Genomic DNA, 21,948 nt, shown 5'->3' on the forward strand with positions numbered 1-21,948 from the left:
TTACCGATCGAAAAGTTTCTTTTAAACGATGAAAGAGGGGTAGAAGACATATATTTTAATTTCTTAATTTTTTTTTCGAACATTGATTACCTTCTTTAAGATATTATAAAGATTATTTTATGCTTAATTTTTAATTAATATTTTCAATTTATCAAATGAATTTTTTTTCTTCTAAGTGGGTGATATTATTTTCGAATGGAAGAAATTTTTTAAAATTATTTATTATCTGCAGGGAAAGAGTTAAAATGATATTTTTACATCTGTACTGATTTTCTTGAAGCTATGTTACTGCTGGCGCCATCTAGCGTCCAGAACATCATCTAAAAGTAACAGGATCGTAAAAAAAATAATATGAAAATGTAATATATTTCCTTTTCACGGGGTACGAACTCGCTACCACCCAATAATTAATAAAAAGGGATTGAGGGGGACCGTATCCAAGTCTTTAAGCGATACCCCACAATTCCTTGGTTGATATGGTTCTTAATTATCTGCATAAGGTTTTTCCGTGCTCCGCCATCTTGGATTTCCTCTATAGCCGCCATTTTGAAGAATTTTCTTGGTGGGTAAATGACGTCACCCTTATCATGTTTGTGCATGATTTGGTTGGGAAATGGCATCTGCCTTTTCACTCCCTTTGTGTAGACATCCGCGTAGGTGAACGAATACATTTCTGTGGACCAATCAGAAAGCAGAAAAATGATGTCATGCCCTCTTAACCAATCCGCGTATTCAGACAAAGTAAAAAGTTCGGAGCCGAGTTTCAACCGCTGGATTGCCTCCGAAATTCATTATTTGCTAAATTCTAGAAGTTTGTTACCACGCTTTTTGAAAAAACAAGAAATTCTCTTCGTATCTGCGAAAATGGCTTCAATAAACAGTAAACGTTCTTTGGAACCCTTTTTTGATCAAGTAAGTATTCATATTTAAAATTTATTTTATTTATTTTTATTTTATTTATATATAAAATGTATTAAGGTTATTATGTGTTTAATTTTATTATTTTAGTGTTTTGTTTTTTTTTCTTTGACCACGTGCCTGTAATACTGACACGCAATTAAAATTTTTTGTAGTGTGAGGATTCCGATGTATCTGTAAGAGATTCTAATGATCAAGTAAGCTAAATTTTATTTATGTGTTTTATTTACACTGCTTAGATTTTTTTATTATATTTTACCCTGTTTTGTTGAAACACGTGTTTGTAATATTAACGTTTCAAAACAGTTATATCGCCATATTATTTTCAATTGTTCTTTGACCACGTGTTTGTAATACTTACATGATTAAAAATACTATTATTTTTATTATTTTGTGGTGTGAGGATTTCCATGCGCTTTTAAGAGATTCTGATGATGAGGTAAGCTAGTTTTATTTATTTCCTTCTGTGGCTTATTTTTACAATGTATAGTTTTTTGCCCCACCTAGAAAAAGACTATTCACTATTTTTAATTTATTTAGTGCCTGAGTGAAACATCTCAAATATTCATCGAAAATCCTATTGACGGCATTGAAAATTATTTTAGTGATTCAGGAGATGAAGTACGTTGCTTTTTTTTTTTTTCCCTGTCATTAATTTTTTTTTGTATTTTTTTATATAAGCTGAACCTAAATTTCTTTAAACACAACTGTTACTTTTCTTTAGCTCTTAAGTGAAACTTCGCAGATATTTTTGGAGAATCCTTTGGTTTTGCCTCTTTACTATCAAGTAGGCTCGGGATATGAGGTAATATCAGTTTTTAATATATATATAAATATATATGAGAATTATTTTTTTCTATGTTTTTTATGTTTTTCTATGTTTGTTATGTTTTTCATATCACTGTGATGTCTCTACATCTTTTAGACTCAACCTTCTGCTCCATCTAAAGGACCTGCATATGTGGAACATGACATTTCAGTAAATGTGAGTTTTTCTCCTGTTTTAGGGCTTATGGTGTGTTTGCGTGTGTGCTTATTTTCATTTACACTGAATTATGTTCTTTTCTTTCCAGATGGAAAATGCTATTATACTCAAAGAGAAGGCACGGCGTCGTAACCGAAAGTATCAAGGCGAGGAAATAACCTTCCAGTCACGTGTTGATATGAATCGTCTGCCTCAAAATATTCGCAACAGGCCTCTTCTAGCCGTAACTGAATCTGTTAGACAGCTGTTTGAAATATTAATTCAACGGTCAACAGAAAATCTAAGGCCGACAGATTGGATACGAATGTGTATCCAAGCCGATGGATTGGATAAACCCATGTCTACGAAAATTATTGCCGTATCTTCCATGACGGTGGAGACCGTATTATCGGTTATTATGAAAGTTCTGCAGTCAAAAGATGAAATTCGGCTGGATTCAGGCTTCCTAGTAGATGTGATCACGATTCGCAGGGATATCGGTGCAGGTAGAGCAAAGATAATCAACATTCAAGTAGATCGTCTTAAAAAACGCTCTGTCCTTTCCATCCCGTCAGATGATGAAGGGTTGTGTTGCGCAAAAGCAATCGTATATGCCCTAGCTTATCTTGAGCAAGACAAGTCAGCGCTTAATTCTCTACGGAATCGGAGACGATCTGTTCTAATGCTACGAGCTCAAGAATTACACAAGTGTGCTGGAGTTCTTCTTGGTCCTTGTACATACACTGAAATCTGCACATTTGAAAATCATCTAAATATACAAATCGTAGTAATAAGCAGTGAAAATTTAAATAAAGTAAGCCAAAGATTTTAAACAAAAAAAAAATTAATTAAATTGAAAAAAAAATGTAAAATGAAATTATATTTATAAACTGTTTATTTCTAGGTCTCGTATAAAGGAAGATATCGAACTCGTCGCATTAATTTGTGGCAACACAATGGCCATTTTGATGTCATTACAAATTTACACGGTTTTTATGGTTCGAAAAACTATTGCGAAAATTGTGAAAAGCCATATGACCGTCCAGAAGATCACAGGTGTGACAATATGTGCCATGTCTGCCTAAGATTTCAATGCGTTCCAGCATTGCCTAAAAGATGTAAAGATTGTGATCGCCTCTGTCAATCTGAGGACTGCTTTGCAGCGCATAAAGCCGTCACAGGTAGACAAGAGCATTCAGTGTGCGATAGGGTAAGTATTACTCAACTAGGGGAAAAAAAAGTTTTTAATACTTACATTTTTAAAACGTTTTTTTTTTCTAAATATATTTTTAAAAAATCTTTGTTCTACTTTTTTTTTCCTAATTACAGATGTATCAGTGCAGACAATGCTCAAAAGTTATCATGCGACGGCAGTGTCCTAAAATTTTACATCGTTGCGGGACTATCAAATGCCCTTCGTGTATAAAGAGTATGTTATAGCGTCAGAACATCATTGTTTCTTACAACTCATTTCTGCGAAAAGTCCATCCGATAAATTAATTTTCTTTGATTTCGAAACTGACCAATCATCAGGGGAACACATCGTAAACTTTGCTGTAGCGCAGTACAAAGATGGCCAAGTGAGTGAGTGAGTGATTATGGCGCAAAACCAGAGATGATTATGACGCGCCAAACAAAAGATGAGATGATTACAATTGATGACATTAAAATTCAATAAATAAAAACAAGTAGATAAATGTACCAAATCCAGAGGATGAAGTCATATAAACACAAGTTAAAAGCACATATTAAAATTCAAGAGACAGTCTTCAAAACAAATTACATTTGGTAATAAAAGCCAATATCTTTTAAATAATAAAATAAATTAGAATTGACCTCTCTTCCGATTAAACGGTCGAGAGGTAAGTCACAGCTATTAAAATATTTCTGGCGAAGACTATTAAAACATGGACACTCAATTAAAATATGACGAACAGATAAACAAACAGGCTCATTTTCAGCTTTTAAAAGGTAGTTATGTGTCACTCTAGTGTGACCAATTCTGAGGCGAGTCAAAAGAACTTCCTCCTTACGATTTTTGGTTAATTCCCAGTGCTCAATTCTAGGTTTTACATGTCTTAATTTATTTTGAAGCTGAACATCCCAAAGTTGTTGCCATTTTTTTCGGATCTTTTGTTTCACAACACAACAAATGTCTGCAAAAGGGATGAGACGACTGGACAGTTCAACAGCACATTTTGCTGTGATATCTGCCAGCTCATTCCTTTTTATTCCCACATGCCCGGGAACCCAGCAGTACAGGATATCATACCCACGATTCATTAAGTTTATATGTATTTTGAGAATATCCACTATTACTGGATTTTGAGTATTAGGAAAAGCTTCTATTGATTTAAGAGCACTATACGAATCTGTATAAATTATAAACTTTTTGTAGCAGAGCCTGGAGATGTATAAAAGACTATAATATATCGCAGTTAATTCGGATGTTAAGACAGAGAAAGCATTGTGCAAGCGTCTGCCCTCCATGTGGTCTTTAATTACATATGCCATCCCCACATGATCTTTTGACTTGGACCCATCTGTATAAACTGGAAGATAACTGCTATATTTGTTCCTGTGCTCAGCGAAGAGTTGTCTGTAAATAATCTCGTTAGTGCTTGCCTTCACATGATACTTAAAAACATCAAGAAGCTGAATCCGTGCATTTTCCCAAGGTGGGATTTCAAAATTCTGTACTGCTTGGGGGTGCATATCAGAGAGGGAAAGTTCCTCAATGACAGGGCGAACTCTTAAAAGAAATGTAGGAACACAAGATGGACGTGTTTCAAATAACGCGTTACTCACATCATCAAGTAAGCACAGCTTATTGGGATGTTCAGGTTGGGATAGTATATTAAAATATTGCAAAAGGGACAATTGTTCACGCCTCAGATAAAGTGATGGTTCATTACAGTCAACATACAGGCTCTGGACAGGAGAAGTCCTGAAGGCTCCTGAACATATCCTCAAACCTTGATGGTGAACAGGATCCAGTTTTAACAAAACAGATGACCGAGCGGATCCATAAACAACTGAGCCATAGTCCAGTCTAGAGCGGATAAGCGCTCTAGACTGGTAAATGCGAAGCATGGAGCAACGCTCTGCACCCCAGGAGGTGTTCGCCAACACTTTTAAAATATTTAGTGTTTTGAGACACTTCTTTCTCAGGTTTAAAACATGAGAAAGGAAAGTCAATTTCTGGTCGAACGTTACTCCTAAAAATTTTACTTCGGGCGCAACTGGAATAATTTCTGTTTCGAAAAAGTAAATCCCTGTTTGTCTGACCATTCTTGGATCTTATTCAGAGCCATCTGCAATTGCCTCTCTATGTATCTCATGTCTGCTCCTCGACAGCTAATCTGTAAATCATCTACATATAGTGATCCTAAGATGGTGTGAGGAAGTTCTTTTAATACAGAATTTATTTTTAAACTGAACAGCGTTACACTAAGCACACAGCCTTGAGGCACACCCTCTTCCTGTTGAAAAACATCCGAAAAAACAGAGCCAATCCTTACTTGAAAAGTTCTAGCGTTCAAGAAATTCTGTATGAAAATTGGTAGGTTGCCGCGCAAGCCACTCTCGTGAAGATCCCGGTGTATACCGTATCTCCATGCCTTATCATAAGCTTTCTCAATGTCGAAGAATATTGAGACAAGGTGACTTCTTCTGACAAAGGCTTTTCGAATAGATGTCTCTAATAGAAGCATATTGTCTACGGTCGTTCTCCCCTGTCGAAAACCGCTCTGATAAGGCGATATAATATTATTCTTTTCCAAGAAGTAGACTAGGCGGCTGTTTACCATCTTTTCAAACAGTTTGCAAACACAACTGGTAAGGGCAATTGGCCGATAGTTCGAGGGATTCCTCGGGTCTTTCCCTGGCTTCGCAATAGGAATGACAACAGCTCTCCTCCATGCACTGGGAAATGTACGCTCCTTCCACACTCTATTGTAAAGTGTGAGAAGGGCACTCAGTGACTTATAGGACAGATGCTTTAGCATTTCATAATACACGCCATCCAGACCCGGACAAGACCTATGTGTCTGCAACAAAGCTCTCTTTAATTCAACCATAGTAAAGTCTCTATTGTACGGCTCAAAGTTGGAAGAGTTGAAAGCGATGGGATTTTTCTCAGAGCGTTGCTTGATAGAAAGAAATGCAGGTGAGTAATTTCGGCTGGAAGAAACGGCAGCAAATGTCTCACCAATTGTATTTGCAATTTCTTCTATGGAGCTAATCACTCGGCCATCTTTTTCCAGAAAGGAAAGTGAGTGGTCTTTATACATTCCGCATGCTTTTCGAACTCTTTCCCAAACCCGCTTACTAGGCGTAGAGGATGTTATTGAGGACACATATGAAATCCAGGAATCCCTCTGGCTCTGCCTTCTTACTTTCCGTGCATTTGCTTTGGCTCTTTTAAAAGCTATGAGGTTTCGCAGAGTAGGATATCTACGAAAAATACCCCATGCTTTTTTCTGTTTTTTCAGTGCTTCATGACAGTCGCGATTCCACCATGGTTTTGAATATTTTAGTAGTTTTCCTGATGTTCTAGGAATGGAGAGCATAGCTGCCTGAATAATAGTATTAGTAACAGCTTCAACAGCGTCATCGATATGCGCATCTTCTACCATTTCATCTGTGAGCTCTGCAATGGAAGAGAAGAGTTCCCAGTCTGCCCTGTCCAGTATGAATCGAGGGGATCTCGACATGGGGTTTGCTCCTCCTCGTGCAAGAGACACAAAAATAGGATAATGATCGCTGTTGTACAGGTCATTTCCGACACTAAAAGTGCAAAATGGCAACAGAGATGGTGAACAGATGGCAAGATCGAGAGCGTGGAATGTCCTTGAAGGCTCATGGAAGTATGTATCTTGCCCATTATTTAGGAGACAAAGGCTGTGATCTTCGATCATCTGCTCAATTTGTCTTCCTCGGCAATTTGTATCTTTGCTACCCCAGAGTGGACTATGGCCGTTAAAATCTCCTATTATAATAAAATGCTCAGGCAGCTGCTCTATTAGATTATTTAAATCTTGCTGATAAATGTGCTCATTTGGAGGCAAATACAAAGAAACAAATGAAACAACAATATCAAAATTTATTTGAGTAGCGACAACTTGGAGGGATGTAGTCAAAGGAAGTACATTTGAGGGATAATCCAGTGAGGAGAGGAGACCTACTCCTCCACTGGCACGCTCACCTGCAAGGTTATCCTTCCTGACGAAAGAAAACCTCCGAAGTTTTGCATGGTGTTCTGGTTTCAGATTTGTTTCCTGTATTGCTAAGCACACAGGATGGTACGCATTTATTATAGATTTGATGTCAAGCAAATTTTGGTGGAAACCCCGACAGTTCCATGACATGAGGGTGGCCATTATGAATGGTTTTTGTTTTTCCTGTGCTGTTCTTTTGTTTTTCGTGGAAGTAGATGCCTGGGAAATTCCAGACCCTCTTCCACTTCCATAAAGTCTGAATCCGCAGATTCAGAAATCATGTCATCAAGAGAGCTATTGCTGCGACTTCTATTTTTATTTGATATTTTTTGTGTGGCAGTTTTCGGCTTACTTTGAATAATTGTTTCTTTCTTTTGTACTATATGAGTTGCATTTTCTTTTTTCTTGTTGGATGTAGACGGTTGGGTTTTATTTGGTAGGGTCTGTGTGCCTATTGATGTTTGGGTGGCAACTGTACGATATGATTTAACAGCACTGGCGTATGATGAATTCGGTCGAAGCTGTGTGATCTGGACTAGTCTTCTGGCTTCGGCGTAAGAGATGTTCCTAGTAACTTTTGTAGTCTGGATTTCTTTTTCCGATTTCCATTTTGGGCACAAGCGAGAAAATGCTGGGTGGTCACCCTTGCAATTTATACACAAAGGCGCAGCGGTACAATTATCAGAATCGTGGCCAATCTGTGAGCATCGGGCGCATGTGAGGCTGCCACGACAAGACGTCTTAGAATGGCCGAAACGCTGGCATTGGAAACATCGCATAGGGTTTGGAATATAAGGTCTTACAGGAATATTTAGATATCCGGCCTTAATATTCTTAGGCAGATCAGGCGTGTTGAAGGTAAGGATCACGTGTTTCGTGTCTATCAACTTACCTTCTTTACGCATCTTGATCCGCCTTACACCGCAGACATTTTGTTCGGATAACTCAGAAGCGATCTCTTCTTCAGAAACATACAGAAGGTCGAATTCTGAGATTACACCACGACAATAGTTCAGTGACTTATGGGGTGTTACAGTGACATTCGCTTGCCCAAGTTTAGTAATCTGAAGTAAAGAAGCAGACTGGGTGGCTGAGTTTGTATCAATAAGCAAGTCTCCGGAGCGGAGACGCTTTATGTTTCTCGGCTCACCAATAGAAGACTGGATGTATTTATTTATTACGAAAGGAGACATCTTATGCATTTCGCCAGAAGGACTAGAGATGACTAGGAAACGGGGACTATTGTGATGATTTTTTTTATTTGCATCTGTCCGTAATTTTTTTGCAGAATTTTCAGAACTAGGTTGAGTGACAGGTTGAGTGACTGGTTTAGTAGTAGACGTTTCAGAGCTAGGTTGAATGATTGGTTTATTAGTAGATGGTTCAGAGCTAGGTTGAGTGACTGGTTTAGCAGTATACGTTTCAGAACTAGGTTGAGTGACTGGTTTAGCTGTAGACGTTTCAGAACTAGTTTGAATGACTGGAGTTACCTCGAAATCTTTAATTAAGTAGATATGAGAAGAAGCCATAGTGAAAGAATAAAGATTCGGGTCCGACGGCCCCGCCCACCACGGAGCCCAACAAGGGAACACAGATTCCTGTGTTAGGGCTAGCCGGACCTATACGCAAACTGAAGCCCCACAGTCGGCTTTCCCGAAAGCAGGTACTCCCGAGAGCTTGACCCCAAGCCACTGACACAAGGACTAGTGACCAGCCGATTGACACTCGTGAGGACGACTAAGGTGCCTCCCGTTTAGCTGAAGCAGAGGCCAAAGTAGTGTGTTGGGGACAGTACCTCGCCCCTCAACTACCAGGACCCTCCTTTCCAGCGACACGGGTCTCCACGCACGGCAGACACGTGGGCAGTTTTCTCGCCACTCGAAGACTAGAGACAAGGGCTGTTCCAGTCTCTCGTGACGAGCCCCAAACTCCGTAGAGAGAAACCACGAGGGAGAAGAGAAGGGAAAAAGTTCCAGCAAAGAGGAGAGGAGACGGAAAAGAGGATAGATCACTGGGGCTCCAGGATCGTGATACCCGTCTCATCAAGAAGATGATCCCCTGAAGGGCTAGGGTACCTCGGAATTGCCACACCCGTACTCACAAAAGTGAGCCCCCTGAGGGCCAAAGATGGCCAAGAGAAAATATTTAAAGGATACGAAGCATGTCATGAATTCTGCTCTTGGCTGTTTACAACAGTGCACAAAAATTACACTGTTATTGCACACAATATGAAGGGGTAAATGTATTCTTATTATTTTTAATCTGCATATATATATTATAGGGCTATTGTTTTAAATATAATACATTTTTTAAAATATAATAATTTTTTTTTCTTTATAGATTTTACGGTCAGTTTATAATGGCATGGCTTTTAGAACAGGGTACGGCACCTGAAGTAATCCCTAATGGCTCTAAAGTGATGGTAATCACCCATACCGCCCTCAACATAAAACTTATTGATTCTTTTAATTTCCTGCCGATGGCTCTCTCAAAGCTGCCTGCTTGTTTCGGCCTTACAGAACTAAAAAAAGGATATTTTCCGCATCTTTTCAACAAGAAAGAAAATCAAAATTATGTGGGATTTTTACCTGAGCCTAAGTACTACAATCCTGATTGTATGACTAGTGTGGTGCGAACCTCCTTTTTGGAATGGCATAAAGAACACGAGAAGGATATATTTGATTTCCAAGAAGAAATTCTCACGTATTGCCGGTTTGTATCAACAATCTATTTCTAATCCTTCATTATGATCCGTCTTTTAGGTGTATTTTTTTTTTGGTACCATGTTTTATTTATTTATTTACTCTTTTCGTTTTCAGATCAGATGTTGATATCCTTCGTAGATGTTGCGTTGAATTTAGAAATCAGTTTTTAGAAATTACAGGAGTAGACCCCTTTTGGTATTTTACAAACCTTTTCTTTTACATGGTTTTGTCATTTTGTAACAACGTATTGTATACAAGCATGTATACTTTATGTATATATGATTTACACTTTTCTTGTCCGTTTTATTTTCAGTTACATAACGATTGCATCAGCGTGTATGGCGGTTTACAGATCCCGACACATAATACCTAATACCATCGCAATGATACCTGTAGGAGGTTATATCAATCGCACGAATCATAGTCCTGACTGTATTCGTTGGCTTGATTTTATTGCCCAAAAAGAGAGCATTGAAATCGAACACGCTTTGAACGGAAAAGGAGAAAGACGATTGGATGGTATATCTGTAGACGGATATTGCAAAGAAACAAATACTGTTTATCAATACTACGTAAGAGTTCAATATTTATTTATTTATAAATATATTATTTAATTTATTTATTTATTGGTATTATACGAAAAAATTTTTAACTATCACAGGGATGTTTCTTTCACGGTTGCTCCACCTGTTTTGACGGAGATGCACTCCACCCCATAACAAAATTACCCATGTCGACATTGCGACAACAAACGGTAGACAAGACTTACCAGCTACGTGATCGAGGGTATAATTGGCTACGTGATCGAGGGTAATTGAAATGTGGGAGCATGAGTTTGAGATGAAAAAGAAAACAGATGAAAAAGTAAAATATTTTCTTCTAAGTCACGAGCTTCAGGATCGATTGAATCCTAAAGATGCTTTCTTCGGCGGGCGGACAAATGCCATTCAGCTGTATTATGAGGGTGATGCAAAGTATGTGGATTTCACTTCACTGTATCCATGGGTAAATACTTTTTTTTCTGTGTTTTGGCATAAAATAATCTTATTAAACGCGCATGTCTTATTTAAAAAGAAAATCGCTTTTCCGATTATTCATATTTTTTCAATTTTTCCTAGGTCAATAAATACTGTTTGTACCCCGTCAGACACCCTAATATTATTACTGAAAATTTTGATGCCTTGGAAAACTATTTCGGTATTATAAAGTGCCGAATACTGCCTCCTCGAGGTTTATACCTCCCCGTATTGCCGTACAGAGCACAAAATAAACTGATGTTTCCCCTCTGCAAGACTTGTGCTGAATTAATGTATCAAGGCATTTGCCAGCACTCAGATGATGAGAGAGCCATCATTGGCACATGGGTGACTGAAGAAGTCAAATTAGCAGTGAAAAAAGGTTACTGTATAACAAAGGTAAGTATTTTGGGTAATTATTAGTATTATTGAATGTGTTATAAATGTCACAGCATGTATTTTTATTGTATACTAGGTGTACCCGCCCGGCGTTGCCCGTGCATTTAGAAAATGCAGATAAGTGAATAGCGCAGGAATAGTAGTGTAGGACATGTAGACTGTCTCTCTCTCTTCCCCCCCCACAAGCTACAAAAAAGAAATGAATTGTAATTAATCGATTTAATGTATCGTCAAAACAGCAAACTAACGCTAGAATAAAGAAATCAATTGTTACAATCGAACGTTATTTGAAAACAAATAATAATATCAGTGAGTCAAAAAAACCGTGATTAATTAATTATAAATAATTTTTTTAAAATTTTTCTAATTCAAAAATCGAAAATCGGGCTTCGAGGTCTGGTGGCCAGCCCCTTTGTGCTTCCGTATAAAAAATTCCAGGTCCCTGCGTGCGATAGATTTGGCTGGAGAGCTCGGTCAGACAGACATACAGACACATTACACTTGCTTTTATTATTATAGATTATTATATTCATATTCCCACTATCTTTTTTTTTTCAGATTTATGAAGTGTACCATTTTTCTCAATTTACGGATACTCTATTTCAATCTTATATCAACTTGTTTTTAAAAATAAAACAAGAAAGCAGCGGCTGGCCAGCCGACTGTGTAAGCTCGACCGAACGAAAACGCTACATTGAAGCCTATTTTGAGCGAGAGGGTGTGCAGCTTGATGAATTTAATATTAAGAAGAATCCTGGAAGACGGCAAGTAGCCAAATTGGCTTTGAACAGCTTCTGGGGACGGTAAATAATTATTATAATGTTTTTAATAGAAAGAGTTGTTTCACATCTTTATATCATTTATTATTTCTTAAAAAAAATGCTCATTCTTTTCTTATATATTTTTTTTCTTTAAAGATGGGGAATGAACCTGAACAAGATACGTTTGACTTATGTTCATACATTACCTGATTTCAATAAATTATTAGCAGATCCAACAAAAAATGTAAGTTTTGTAATTTTATTTTTTAATGTAAATTAAGATGTATATTTTTAAATGATTAATCTTGCAACCTGCTAACTTTTCCTCCAGATCAAAGACTTATATTTTCCGACTCCTGAAGTAGCTGCTGTGCAATGGGACTATAAACATTATTTTGTTCCACAGGACACATCCACAAATGTGTTCTTGGCAGCTTTTACTACTGCATGGGCACGGTTAAAGCTTTACAGTGAAATGGAGAAGTTGGGCCGTGCTGTGTTGTATCATGACACGGATTCAATTATATACGCAAGCGATTTTACCAACGATCCGCCTCTTGGTAATTTTTTGGGGGATTTTACAGATGAACTCAATGGAGATACTATTACTACATTTGTCTCTGGTGAGCTTCATTTTTATTTTTATTTTTTATTAGGTTGATCTTTTATTCTTGTAGTTTCTGTAGCATATTTTTTCCCCCATTCAGGAGGCCCTAAAAATTACGCTTATGTAACAGCCCGAGGAATGACTTGCTGTAAAGTTCGAGGTTTCTCCCTCAACTTCAAAAATCAACAGATTTTAAATTTTTTGGAGATTAAGAATTTAGTGTGCTCGATGGATCGAAAAACAACAATCGCCATGTACGATGAACATAAAATCATGAGAGATGCCAAAAAGAGGAAAGTTTTAACTAAGGCAGAAACAAAACTGTACAAAATTGTTTACAACAAAAGAGTCATTTTAAGTGGTATGCATCTCATTTATTTTATTTCATTGCATTTTATTGTTGAATTAATGTTAAAAAGAATTATATTTTGCAGTAAAATTTTAAAATTGTGTGGTTGACTTTTTTTCTTTTTTTTTTCTTAGCCTTTTCTTAAACGAGAGGAGTATATAAAGCTTCACACATTTCTGAAGATCATCAGTACCCCACAAAATGGAGTGGCCCGTGTTGAAACACCCTTCCACATCTCTCATCAGCGGTCCGACAGGATCCGGTAAGACATATTTTGTGAAACGAGTCATCGAAGAAAGTCTGCTTTCTCCTATGCCTCAGCGTATAATTTATTGCTATGGAGCATATCAACCTATTTTTAGTAAAATGAAAAATGTGCAGTTTGAAGAAGGACTACCATCGAACCTCAATTCCCTGCAAAATGCACTAATTATCATTGATGATTTAATGTCTGAGTTAGCGAGCGATACTCGTTTAAGTAAACTTTTTACGAAAGGAAGCCATCACCGAAATCTTTCTATAATATTTATCGTTCAAAATTTATTTCAGCAGGGTAAAGAGATGCGAACCATTCATTTGAATTGTCATTACATGATACTGTTCAAAAATCCTAGAGATAAATGTCAAGTCGTACATTTGGCAAGGCAGATGTTCCCCGGGAAAACAAAGGCTTTTCAGGAAGTCTTCCAGGATGCAACTTCAAACCCTTACAGTTATTTACTAATAGATTTAAGACCAGAAACCCAAGAAATGTTAAGGTTACGTACTGGCATTTTCCCTTCAGATAAGCATTTTGTTTATGAACTCCGTTAGTTGCTGTTGCACTCAACAAGTTTTCTCCTTCAGTGATTTAATTTGTAGGTTTTTTAAAATTTAAAACTCTCTTTTACATTGTAAAAGAATAAAATTTGCCACACCGAAATTTTTTTTTTTTTTTTGAAAATTAGATTATTTAAAAAATGTCCTAAAATATAAGATCTGCACAAAAAGCGGTTGCTTATGCGACCTTTATAAAAGAGAAGGAATTGTTAAAGTACCAATCATTTGAGGTCCAGATGTCGAGCCTGGAACATCTTAAACTCCTAGGCAAAAGTAAAGTAAAAAAAAACTCTTCTAAGAAAATGTCCCAATAGTGTTATTAAAAGTGTATGTGAATGTGCTTTAAATGTATTACAGGGTAACGTTCCTTTGTCTAAAAGACAGAAACGTAAACTGGCCGTATATAAACGGACTTTGCGTACATTAGGTGATAAAAAGATACCCTTATTTAAAAAACGGAGACTATTGGTACAAAAAGGTGATGGATTTCTTTCGTTGCTCATTCCTGCCGCAGTTTCTGTACTGAGCACATTAATTAATGGAGTTCGCTCGTAAATTTATCCTTGTACCCTCGGATCGAGAATTAGAATTTGCTGAAAACCATTTATCAGATTTAGATCAGCAAATGAGCACCATTTTAAACGAGAAGTTATCCGAAGATGAAAAAGCCAAGCAATACCTTCAAATACTTCAAAAATATGTAACATTTCCCCAATTAAAATCAGAAACACAAGAAAGTGTTCAGCTTAGAAGAAGAGAAAAAGTTTACCATGGAAGAAGAAATTGTGAATTCCGCTCCAGTGAAATTTAAGAACATTGCCAAAAGAATTATAGACTTTTTAAAACTTCACAATGATATTATTACATGGACTCCATCTAAAGAATTAATCATGAACCAAGTTAAAATTAATAATTCTAATGTTCAAGACTTGGTGAATTATTTGTTAAGAAATCAACAGACCAAGCCTGTAGGTTATGAAGAGTTTAAAAAATTCTTAGATGTTGTAGATTTTCCCAGGGAGTTTGTAAAAAACAAGTATCTGTTTACAATGTATGCTAAACCTAAATGTGTAAAAAAGAAAAGAAAATTGTATTCAACTTCTTGGATAAAATATTAAATAAAAAGAAAGATATTAGTTAAATTTGGTGTGTTTTTATGTGTGAAAAAATATTTTTTAATTTCAGGTTGAAAAAAAATGATCCAGATTTTTTTTTTAAAGGTAAGTTTTTTTTCCTTAAAAAATGTGCAGATGTCATGAGTAAAATAAATCTTTTTTTTTCCAGTAATTTACAATGGAAAATAATTTTTAAGCTTAAATGAAACCTTTAAAATTTATTCTATAACTAAAAGGTAAAAGAAAAGTTATTTAAGAAAATTGTAAATTGCACTTTATTAATAAGAAAGACAAAACTAAAATTCCAAGCAAATTAATATTTTATTTCTTAAAAATCATTTTTACACCATACCTTTTCTTCACAAAATGAAATACATGAAAATCGCTATTTCTTACAGAAAGATTAGATACAATTGATTCCAAACATAATCCTTGACATCGTTTTAACAAATAATAAGTACAATATTGTCCACAAACATTTGATGTTACACTCTGAAGAGAAACTTGATTCCATGTCACACAGTTAAACTTGCTAGTAAATTTTGCTATGTCATCACCATAAGTCATGGGAGGAAGTCCATAAGAATCGAAAAATTCTAAAGTCTGATTATTTTCAATGAAGAAAGCCAGCCAGTGCGTCCCTTTCTCGTTGTGTTTATCAGTGTTGACTACAATAGCTGCTGGGAAACGATGAACATCTGGGATTTTATCTGAAGGGAAAACTCCAGTGTAGTACTTTGCTGTCCATTTGTCATGAGAGAGTATTCTATGAATTTCTGAAGAATTCATTAGTTACCAAAATCGTAGATAATATTTCTAGATTTATTGATTTCTATTAAGTTTTCAAATTCTGCATAGACTATTAACGATGTTGTTATTGGCAGAGGGAAACCGAATTTTACCTCCAGTCTCAAATTACTATGACGGACTAAATTCAAGTGAGAACCATCACACAAGTCAGGTGATAGATCGAAAAGAAATAAGCAGTATCCTTCTGGATACTCTGATCTCGAAAGATACAATCCTCGGTTTTCTGCATTGGCAAATAAATTCTGATAAGCACGAATAAAGGTTTTATTCATGAAATCAGGTTGAAGAGGATTGTGAGGCATAGGTTGCCCATCTACGTAAATGCCAATAAAATTGATATGATTGTGCTTAAATTCGAAGGGAGATTTTTTATAGTTTCCGTTGAAAGCATCATTATCGACACAAGCAACAATTAAGCGTTTAGGCATCTGGCCCGTAAAAATACTATCTTGAACAAAACTCATATTTCCTGATGGAATGGAATACACTTTGCAAAGCACTCGGTTGATAGGATATTTCGCTGTCGCTTTTTCTAAACTTTTTGCATGCCCTAAAATTACACCTGGACTGACTCGAACTTTGCGTACAAATAATGAGGCATGTTCCAATGACACTTTAAAATTCCCCTCCCCCAGTAAACAAAATTCCGGTTTGCTGCGGATAAGTTTAATTTTCATATCGACCATGTTCAACAAAAGTCTTTCTTGATGAAACATATCTAGATGTAGCCGTCCAATCATATCCACTGTAGCACTAAGTTTAAATTCTTCTGCTCTTTTATTGAATCCCTCATTAGGTTGCTTATCCGCAGTATCAAAAACATTCATACGGCCTGCTGTATCTTTAAAATATAATTCTGATGATAATTGAGAAGTTTTCGTATCAAAACCATGATTAAGTAATTTTTCTATGATGGCTCTGTAAGGGTACGTGTTATTGCTGGAGGAAATAAGTCTTTATAAGTCTTTCATTTAAGCTTATATCAACTTGAGAAAAGAGGGAGTGCAGAAACAAATTCACGGGTCCCACTTTATCATCTTTTCCGAGAGAGCCGCCATTGCTTTTCAAAATTTTAACTTTGACGTATAACTGAGTTTGAGATAAATCCAAATAGTCATCGCCACTACCCGCGACATTGAATTCGACAGGACTTCCATCCGACACATTCGCAAGGGGATGAAATTCTATCCATTGTCCTCTTTCTATAACTGTTTGGGTTGGAGTTAATGTAAATAAATCGAGTTCAGATTTGGCGCATTCTGGAGAATCTTTTAAGAGGAAAGCCATTATGAGTTGAAAATGTCACGTCTTTGCACTTTCCTGGCTTTAGACGAAATGAAACGTTTGGGAGATTTGCGTTTCCTTTTAAACTTTCCGTGACCAATCATCTCATCTGCTTTTTGAACTGCTTTCCTTGCTAATTTTTTTCCACTTTCTTTAGATCTGGTTTTAAAGGCTGATTTAAAATTTTCTCCTGATATCACATCGTTTGCAATTTGCGTTCCTGCACGTAGAGCTTCTTTTCCAACAGTTTTTGCTCCCTTAATTAAAAATGGCATGGCACTACGGAAAAGTTTCGCAAAAAATCCACCTATTCCGTATCCTTTCTGTAAAACCATGCCCTGATAATACGGCAGACCTTTTCCAGTTTGTCCCACATAATAATCCTCAAAGTGTTTGGTGCAACAAGCATATGGAATGAGCATTTTTGATACAGCTTTTAGAACGTTTACACTATGAATGAATAATTTTTTCTTTTGGTAAAGCTTTTTATAGAATTTGTCTCAAACGAAAGTGGAGCACTATGAAAACTTTACCTCTTTCAAACGGCACCAGACTCCCCGAATGAGACCTTATTTCGATTTCAATCGTTTGAAAATGTTGGCGAATCACTGGTAAATAAAAAGGTCGAGAGTAATGTTTGTCAATAATCTCTCCGTCTTTCCCTTCCACTGTTACAATTTTCAGAAGGGGGGCTTGTACGTCACCTACGATTTGTGGTTCAACTAAATCACAGTATACATACATAACGGGGAAAAAACCATTCGGATTCGCTACGAAAGGACTTTGGACACTTCCTTCGTAAACACCCGGTTCAAATCCTAAGAGCTCAGCTAGTCCTCCGTGAAGAACCACTTTTGATTGTTCATCCGTCTTTATCATTACTCTTTTCGTAATGTTATGATAAGAAAATTGAATTTTGTTTTTATGAGAAACTAAAGTCATAGCTTTTAATATGTCCGGTATCGTTTCATAATAACCAGGAGGAATATGCCGTCCTTCCAATTCTCCATTGTGAACAGCAAACCCAAATAAATTATTATCTTTTCCGACATTATACCATGAATGAGGGTAAATAATATTTAGGAGAGCTAGTTCCCAGTCCCCATTACTAAGATCAATAGGAGACGGTAGTTGGGTAATAAATCGAGAAATTTTATTGTCTGGAAAAAATCTCCTAGAGCTATCGCTTATGAGTGTTACGTAGAAGGACATTTTCGCTCAAATGAAAAGTAAAATACAGTACGCATGTTTTTATATCATTTTCAAATTTGAAACCCAAGTATTAAATTTTTCAGGGTAACCCTGAAATTTAACAAAGTATTCTGATTTTCCCCAATGCTTTCTTGTCTTCAGTACCTTTTCGACAGGATAGTACCCACAGTCCGCTACTTTTTGTAATTCTTGTTTATAGAAGGTTCCTTGTATATCTTCTCCCGCTAAATCTCTTAATTTATAGACGATAGGATTTCGACGAATTATTTTATGGATTGTAAAAATTTCTCTTGTCCAATTTTGTTTGTATCCTTTCTCGAAGAGCATTTTTTCGCGGCTGATGCGTACCGTGTCTCCAATCTTTAAATCTGAAGGAACAGGTTTTTGTGCTGATTGCTGACCGTACAAAGTTTTCCAAATTTTTTCTTGATTTTGTAGCGTAACCGATGCAGGTTCTGTCTTAATACTTCGATGCCATGTGTTGTTATAACTGGATATCAATTTATCTATAACATCGATGTACCTTCGTGTATTCATTTCGGTAAAGTATTTCCACATTTTAGTTTTAAGGGTCCTATTAAACCGTTCCACGACAGAAGCTTTTGTATTATTGTGTGTCGTAAAAAAGTGGATATTTTTCTTTTTCAAAAAATTTTGAACTTGCTTATTGGTAAACTCTTTCCCTGCATCTGTCTGTAAAGACTCGGGTGTACGTTCCGAAAATATCTTTTTGAAAGCAGATTTAATGGACACAGCTGTTTTATCTTTGAGAGGGATAGCCCAAGCGTATTTGGAAAAAATATCTATGCACGTCAGTAAATATTTATAACCACTATTAAAAGATACCAGCGATTGCATATCCACTAAATCAGACTGAAATTGTTCGTCGATGCCCCCTACAATGACTCGGTTGCGTTGGTCATTGTAGGGGTATTCATACTTTTTTATACCCCGCGTCACCTAATCCTAATAACATCTTTTTTAAAAATATTAACTATTTAGTATTTTCTTAGTTAGAAAATTAAAATTCATGCCGAGTCACTCAAAAAGTATACAATATTTTTTAAAAAAAAACAAAACAATATTTTGAAACAAAAAAGTGAATAAAAACTAATATTTTATTTTATTTTTTCAAAAAGAACTATTCAGTAAATCTTTAAACAAATTAGTTTCTTCACATACATATAAATTTTGAATAATATTCAGTACATCATTTACATTAATAACATCAAAAAAGTCATCAGTAACAATTAGTTTACTAAAATTTATATTACATTCATTTTCACGAATGAAGTCATTTGCTATCTCAGGCCAATTAACTATAAACAAAGCCTGGTCAAAATAAGTTTCACATTTTTCAGCTCGGCTTGTTGATAAGCATTCATGTCCGAGCTGATTATTAATCCCTTGTTTGCAACCAAAACACACAAAAAGTTCTGAAATTTTTTTAGAAATAAATTTTTCAATACACTTACACAAAGAGTCCTGCAGCTCATGAAATCCATTTGGACGGTCTAGATCACCAGCATATTCATTCAATTCAAAATGTGTATCACTAACCACCTGCTTTTTCACAAAATAGTTAAGAGTTTTAGAAATAAGTGTTTCCTTCGCGACACCACATATTTCGCTATATATGTAGTCCAGTTTGCGTAAATGTTCTTTCCTCAACAGAACACGTTCCGGTACAAATTCAAATCGTAAATCTTTTCTTTGGAACAATCTTTGTAGTGATATAATTAGTTCACCGTTGACATTTTGTTTTGAAACACACACATCTTTCTTCACAATAAAATCACTATCGGAACCTTCAAAGGAAGCAAATGTATTGGTATGATCGCTCAATTCTTTCCATACTAGAGGAGAAAGCGAAACTCTATCTTTGCTAGGATGTAGCAAATCGTTGTCATCAGTCACATATTTCCGAACGTGAACACGAGTCAAACCTAAAAAACACGATACAGTGACAAAAATATCCCCTCCGAGATGAAACATATTCTTTGGCAAAGAATCAAGCTTCAGCAAAGTTTCGTCATATGAAGCACCGCAAAACTTCTTTGATGATAAACATGAATTTGCAGCTAGACGTTTCATTATGCACAACAGTACAACAAAGCAAACACAAAACTAAATAAGCAACGCGTGGTAACAACTTCCAAAATTTAGCAAGTAATGAATTTCGGAGGCAATCCAGCGGTTGAAACTCGGCTCCGAACTTTTTACTTTGTCTGAATACGCGGATTGGTTAAGAGGGCATGACATCATTTTTCTGCTTTCTGATTGGTCCACAGAAATGTATTCGTTCACCTACGCGGATGTCTACACAAAGGGAGTGAAAAGGCAGACGCCATTTCCCAACCAAATCATGCACAAACATGATAAGGGTGACGTCATTTACCCACCAAGAAAATTCTTCAAAATGGCGGCTATAGAGGAAATCCAAGATGGCGGAGCACGGAAAAACCTTATGCAGATAATTAAGAACCACATCAACCAAGGAATTGTGGGGTATCGCTTAAAGACTTGGATGCGGTCCCCCTCAATCCCTTTTTATTAATTATTGGGTGGTAGCGAGTTCGTACCCCGTGAAAAGGAAATATATTACATTTTCATATTATTATTTTTTACGATCCTGTTACTTTTAGATGATGTTCTGGACGCTAGATGGCGCCAGCAGTAACATAGCTTCAAGAAAATCAGTACAGATATAAAAATATCATTTTAACTCTTTCCCTGCAGATAATAAATAATTTTAAAAAATTTCTTCCATTCGAAAATAATATCACCCACTTAGAAGAAAAAAAATTCATTTGATAAATTGAAAATATTAATTAAAAATTAAGCATAAAATAATCTTTATAATATCTTAAAGAAGGTAATCAATGTTCGAAAAAAAAATTAAGAAATTAAAATATATGTCTTCTACCCCTCTTTCATCGTTTAAAAGAAACTTTTCGATCGGTAAACTCGTTGAACGCTTTGCCTTTTTTTTTCTAAGTACGAATTTTTAGTCTTCTGTGGTAACAAAAGCGTGGCTCAGTGGTTAAAGCGCGTAGCTGGAGATCTCGACATCGTGGGTTCGGGCCATCGCAATTTTTGAAACTGTCATGAAGGGCAGCATAAATCACCGTACAAAACAAAATGGCCGATGTTCTCCAAAGACCACGTGATTAATAAATTAATTAGGTAAGTTAAATAATAATTAATTAAATCCTTCATAAATACTTACCGAATAAAATTAATGAATGCCTCGGCGATTCAGCACGCACGGCATGGTGGGAAAAAGATGAGTCATTCCAAAGGAACACCACGTGATCCAATATGGCGGGCGGACGTCACGTGATCCAACATGGCGGATGGAAGTCACGTGATCCAATATGGCAGAGGCCACGCCCCCGTTGCGTCATCCTTTGTTCTATTACGTCATGGCGGCGTCCTTTTGCCGCATATAGTGGGGGGTATACTACTGTGGAGTATTATTTTTTTTTTCTGGAAAACGAATCTTCAGAAATAGTTTTCAAGACATATTTTTCTTTACCTGTCTGTATTTTATCTTGCCGTATTATAGTCGTATTAAATGTATTTAATTTAATAATTCTGTTTACCTTTTACCTTTCGTATACTTAATAAAGGTTGCATTTAATATATATAGTTATTTATAAGCATGAGGTATAAAGAAATTACACATAGTTAGTTGGAAAATTATGTCAGTATCAAAGAGAACTGGGGCTAAACTTCTGATATAACAGAAGTTATATTATCGATTTTAA

At 36.1% G+C, this 21,948-nt stretch overlaps 3 protein-coding genes across 3 annotated transcripts; all 3 read left to right on the top strand.

The window, feature by feature from the left end:
- Positions 1–338: 338 nt before the first annotated feature.
- On the top strand, positions 339–3,322 carry LOC118194123 (uncharacterized). The gene is made up of 6 exons (XM_085806911.1): positions 339–1,539; positions 1,643–1,723; positions 1,844–1,903; positions 1,992–2,696; positions 2,787–3,092; positions 3,212–3,322. Exons 4-6 carry the CDS (start codon positions 1,992–1,994, stop codon positions 3,320–3,322), a joined length of 1,122 nt encoding a protein of 373 aa, XP_085663037.1. The 5' UTR covers positions 339–1,539; positions 1,643–1,723; positions 1,844–1,903.
- Positions 3,323–9,259: 5,937 nt separating this feature from the next.
- LOC118194125 (uncharacterized) lies at positions 9,260–10,620 on the top strand. Its single transcript, XM_085806900.1, has 4 exons — positions 9,260–9,813; positions 9,921–10,001; positions 10,120–10,378; positions 10,468–10,620. Exons 1-4 carry the CDS (start codon positions 9,461–9,463, stop codon positions 10,618–10,620), a joined length of 846 nt encoding a protein of 281 aa, XP_085663026.1. The 5' UTR covers positions 9,260–9,460.
- A 5-nt stretch (positions 10,621–10,625) lies between these two features.
- On the top strand, positions 10,626–14,926 carry LOC118194127 (uncharacterized). Its single transcript, XM_085806899.1, has 7 exons — positions 10,626–10,811; positions 10,925–11,221; positions 11,780–12,024; positions 12,139–12,226; positions 12,314–12,605; positions 12,690–12,950; positions 13,073–14,926. The coding sequence occupies exons 1-7, from the start codon at positions 10,626–10,628 to the stop codon at positions 13,081–13,083; spliced, it is 1,380 nt and encodes a 459-aa protein (XP_085663025.1). The 3' UTR covers positions 13,084–14,926.
- The last annotated feature ends 7,022 nt before the right edge of the window (positions 14,927–21,948 follow it).

This window comes from Stegodyphus dumicola, chromosome 12 (genome assembly GCF_044657685.1).
Source record: "Stegodyphus dumicola isolate Sdum_Otavi_A_Nest chromosome 12, ASM4465768v1".
NCBI classification, from domain to species: Eukaryota; Metazoa; Arthropoda; class Arachnida; order Araneae; family Eresidae; genus Stegodyphus; species Stegodyphus dumicola.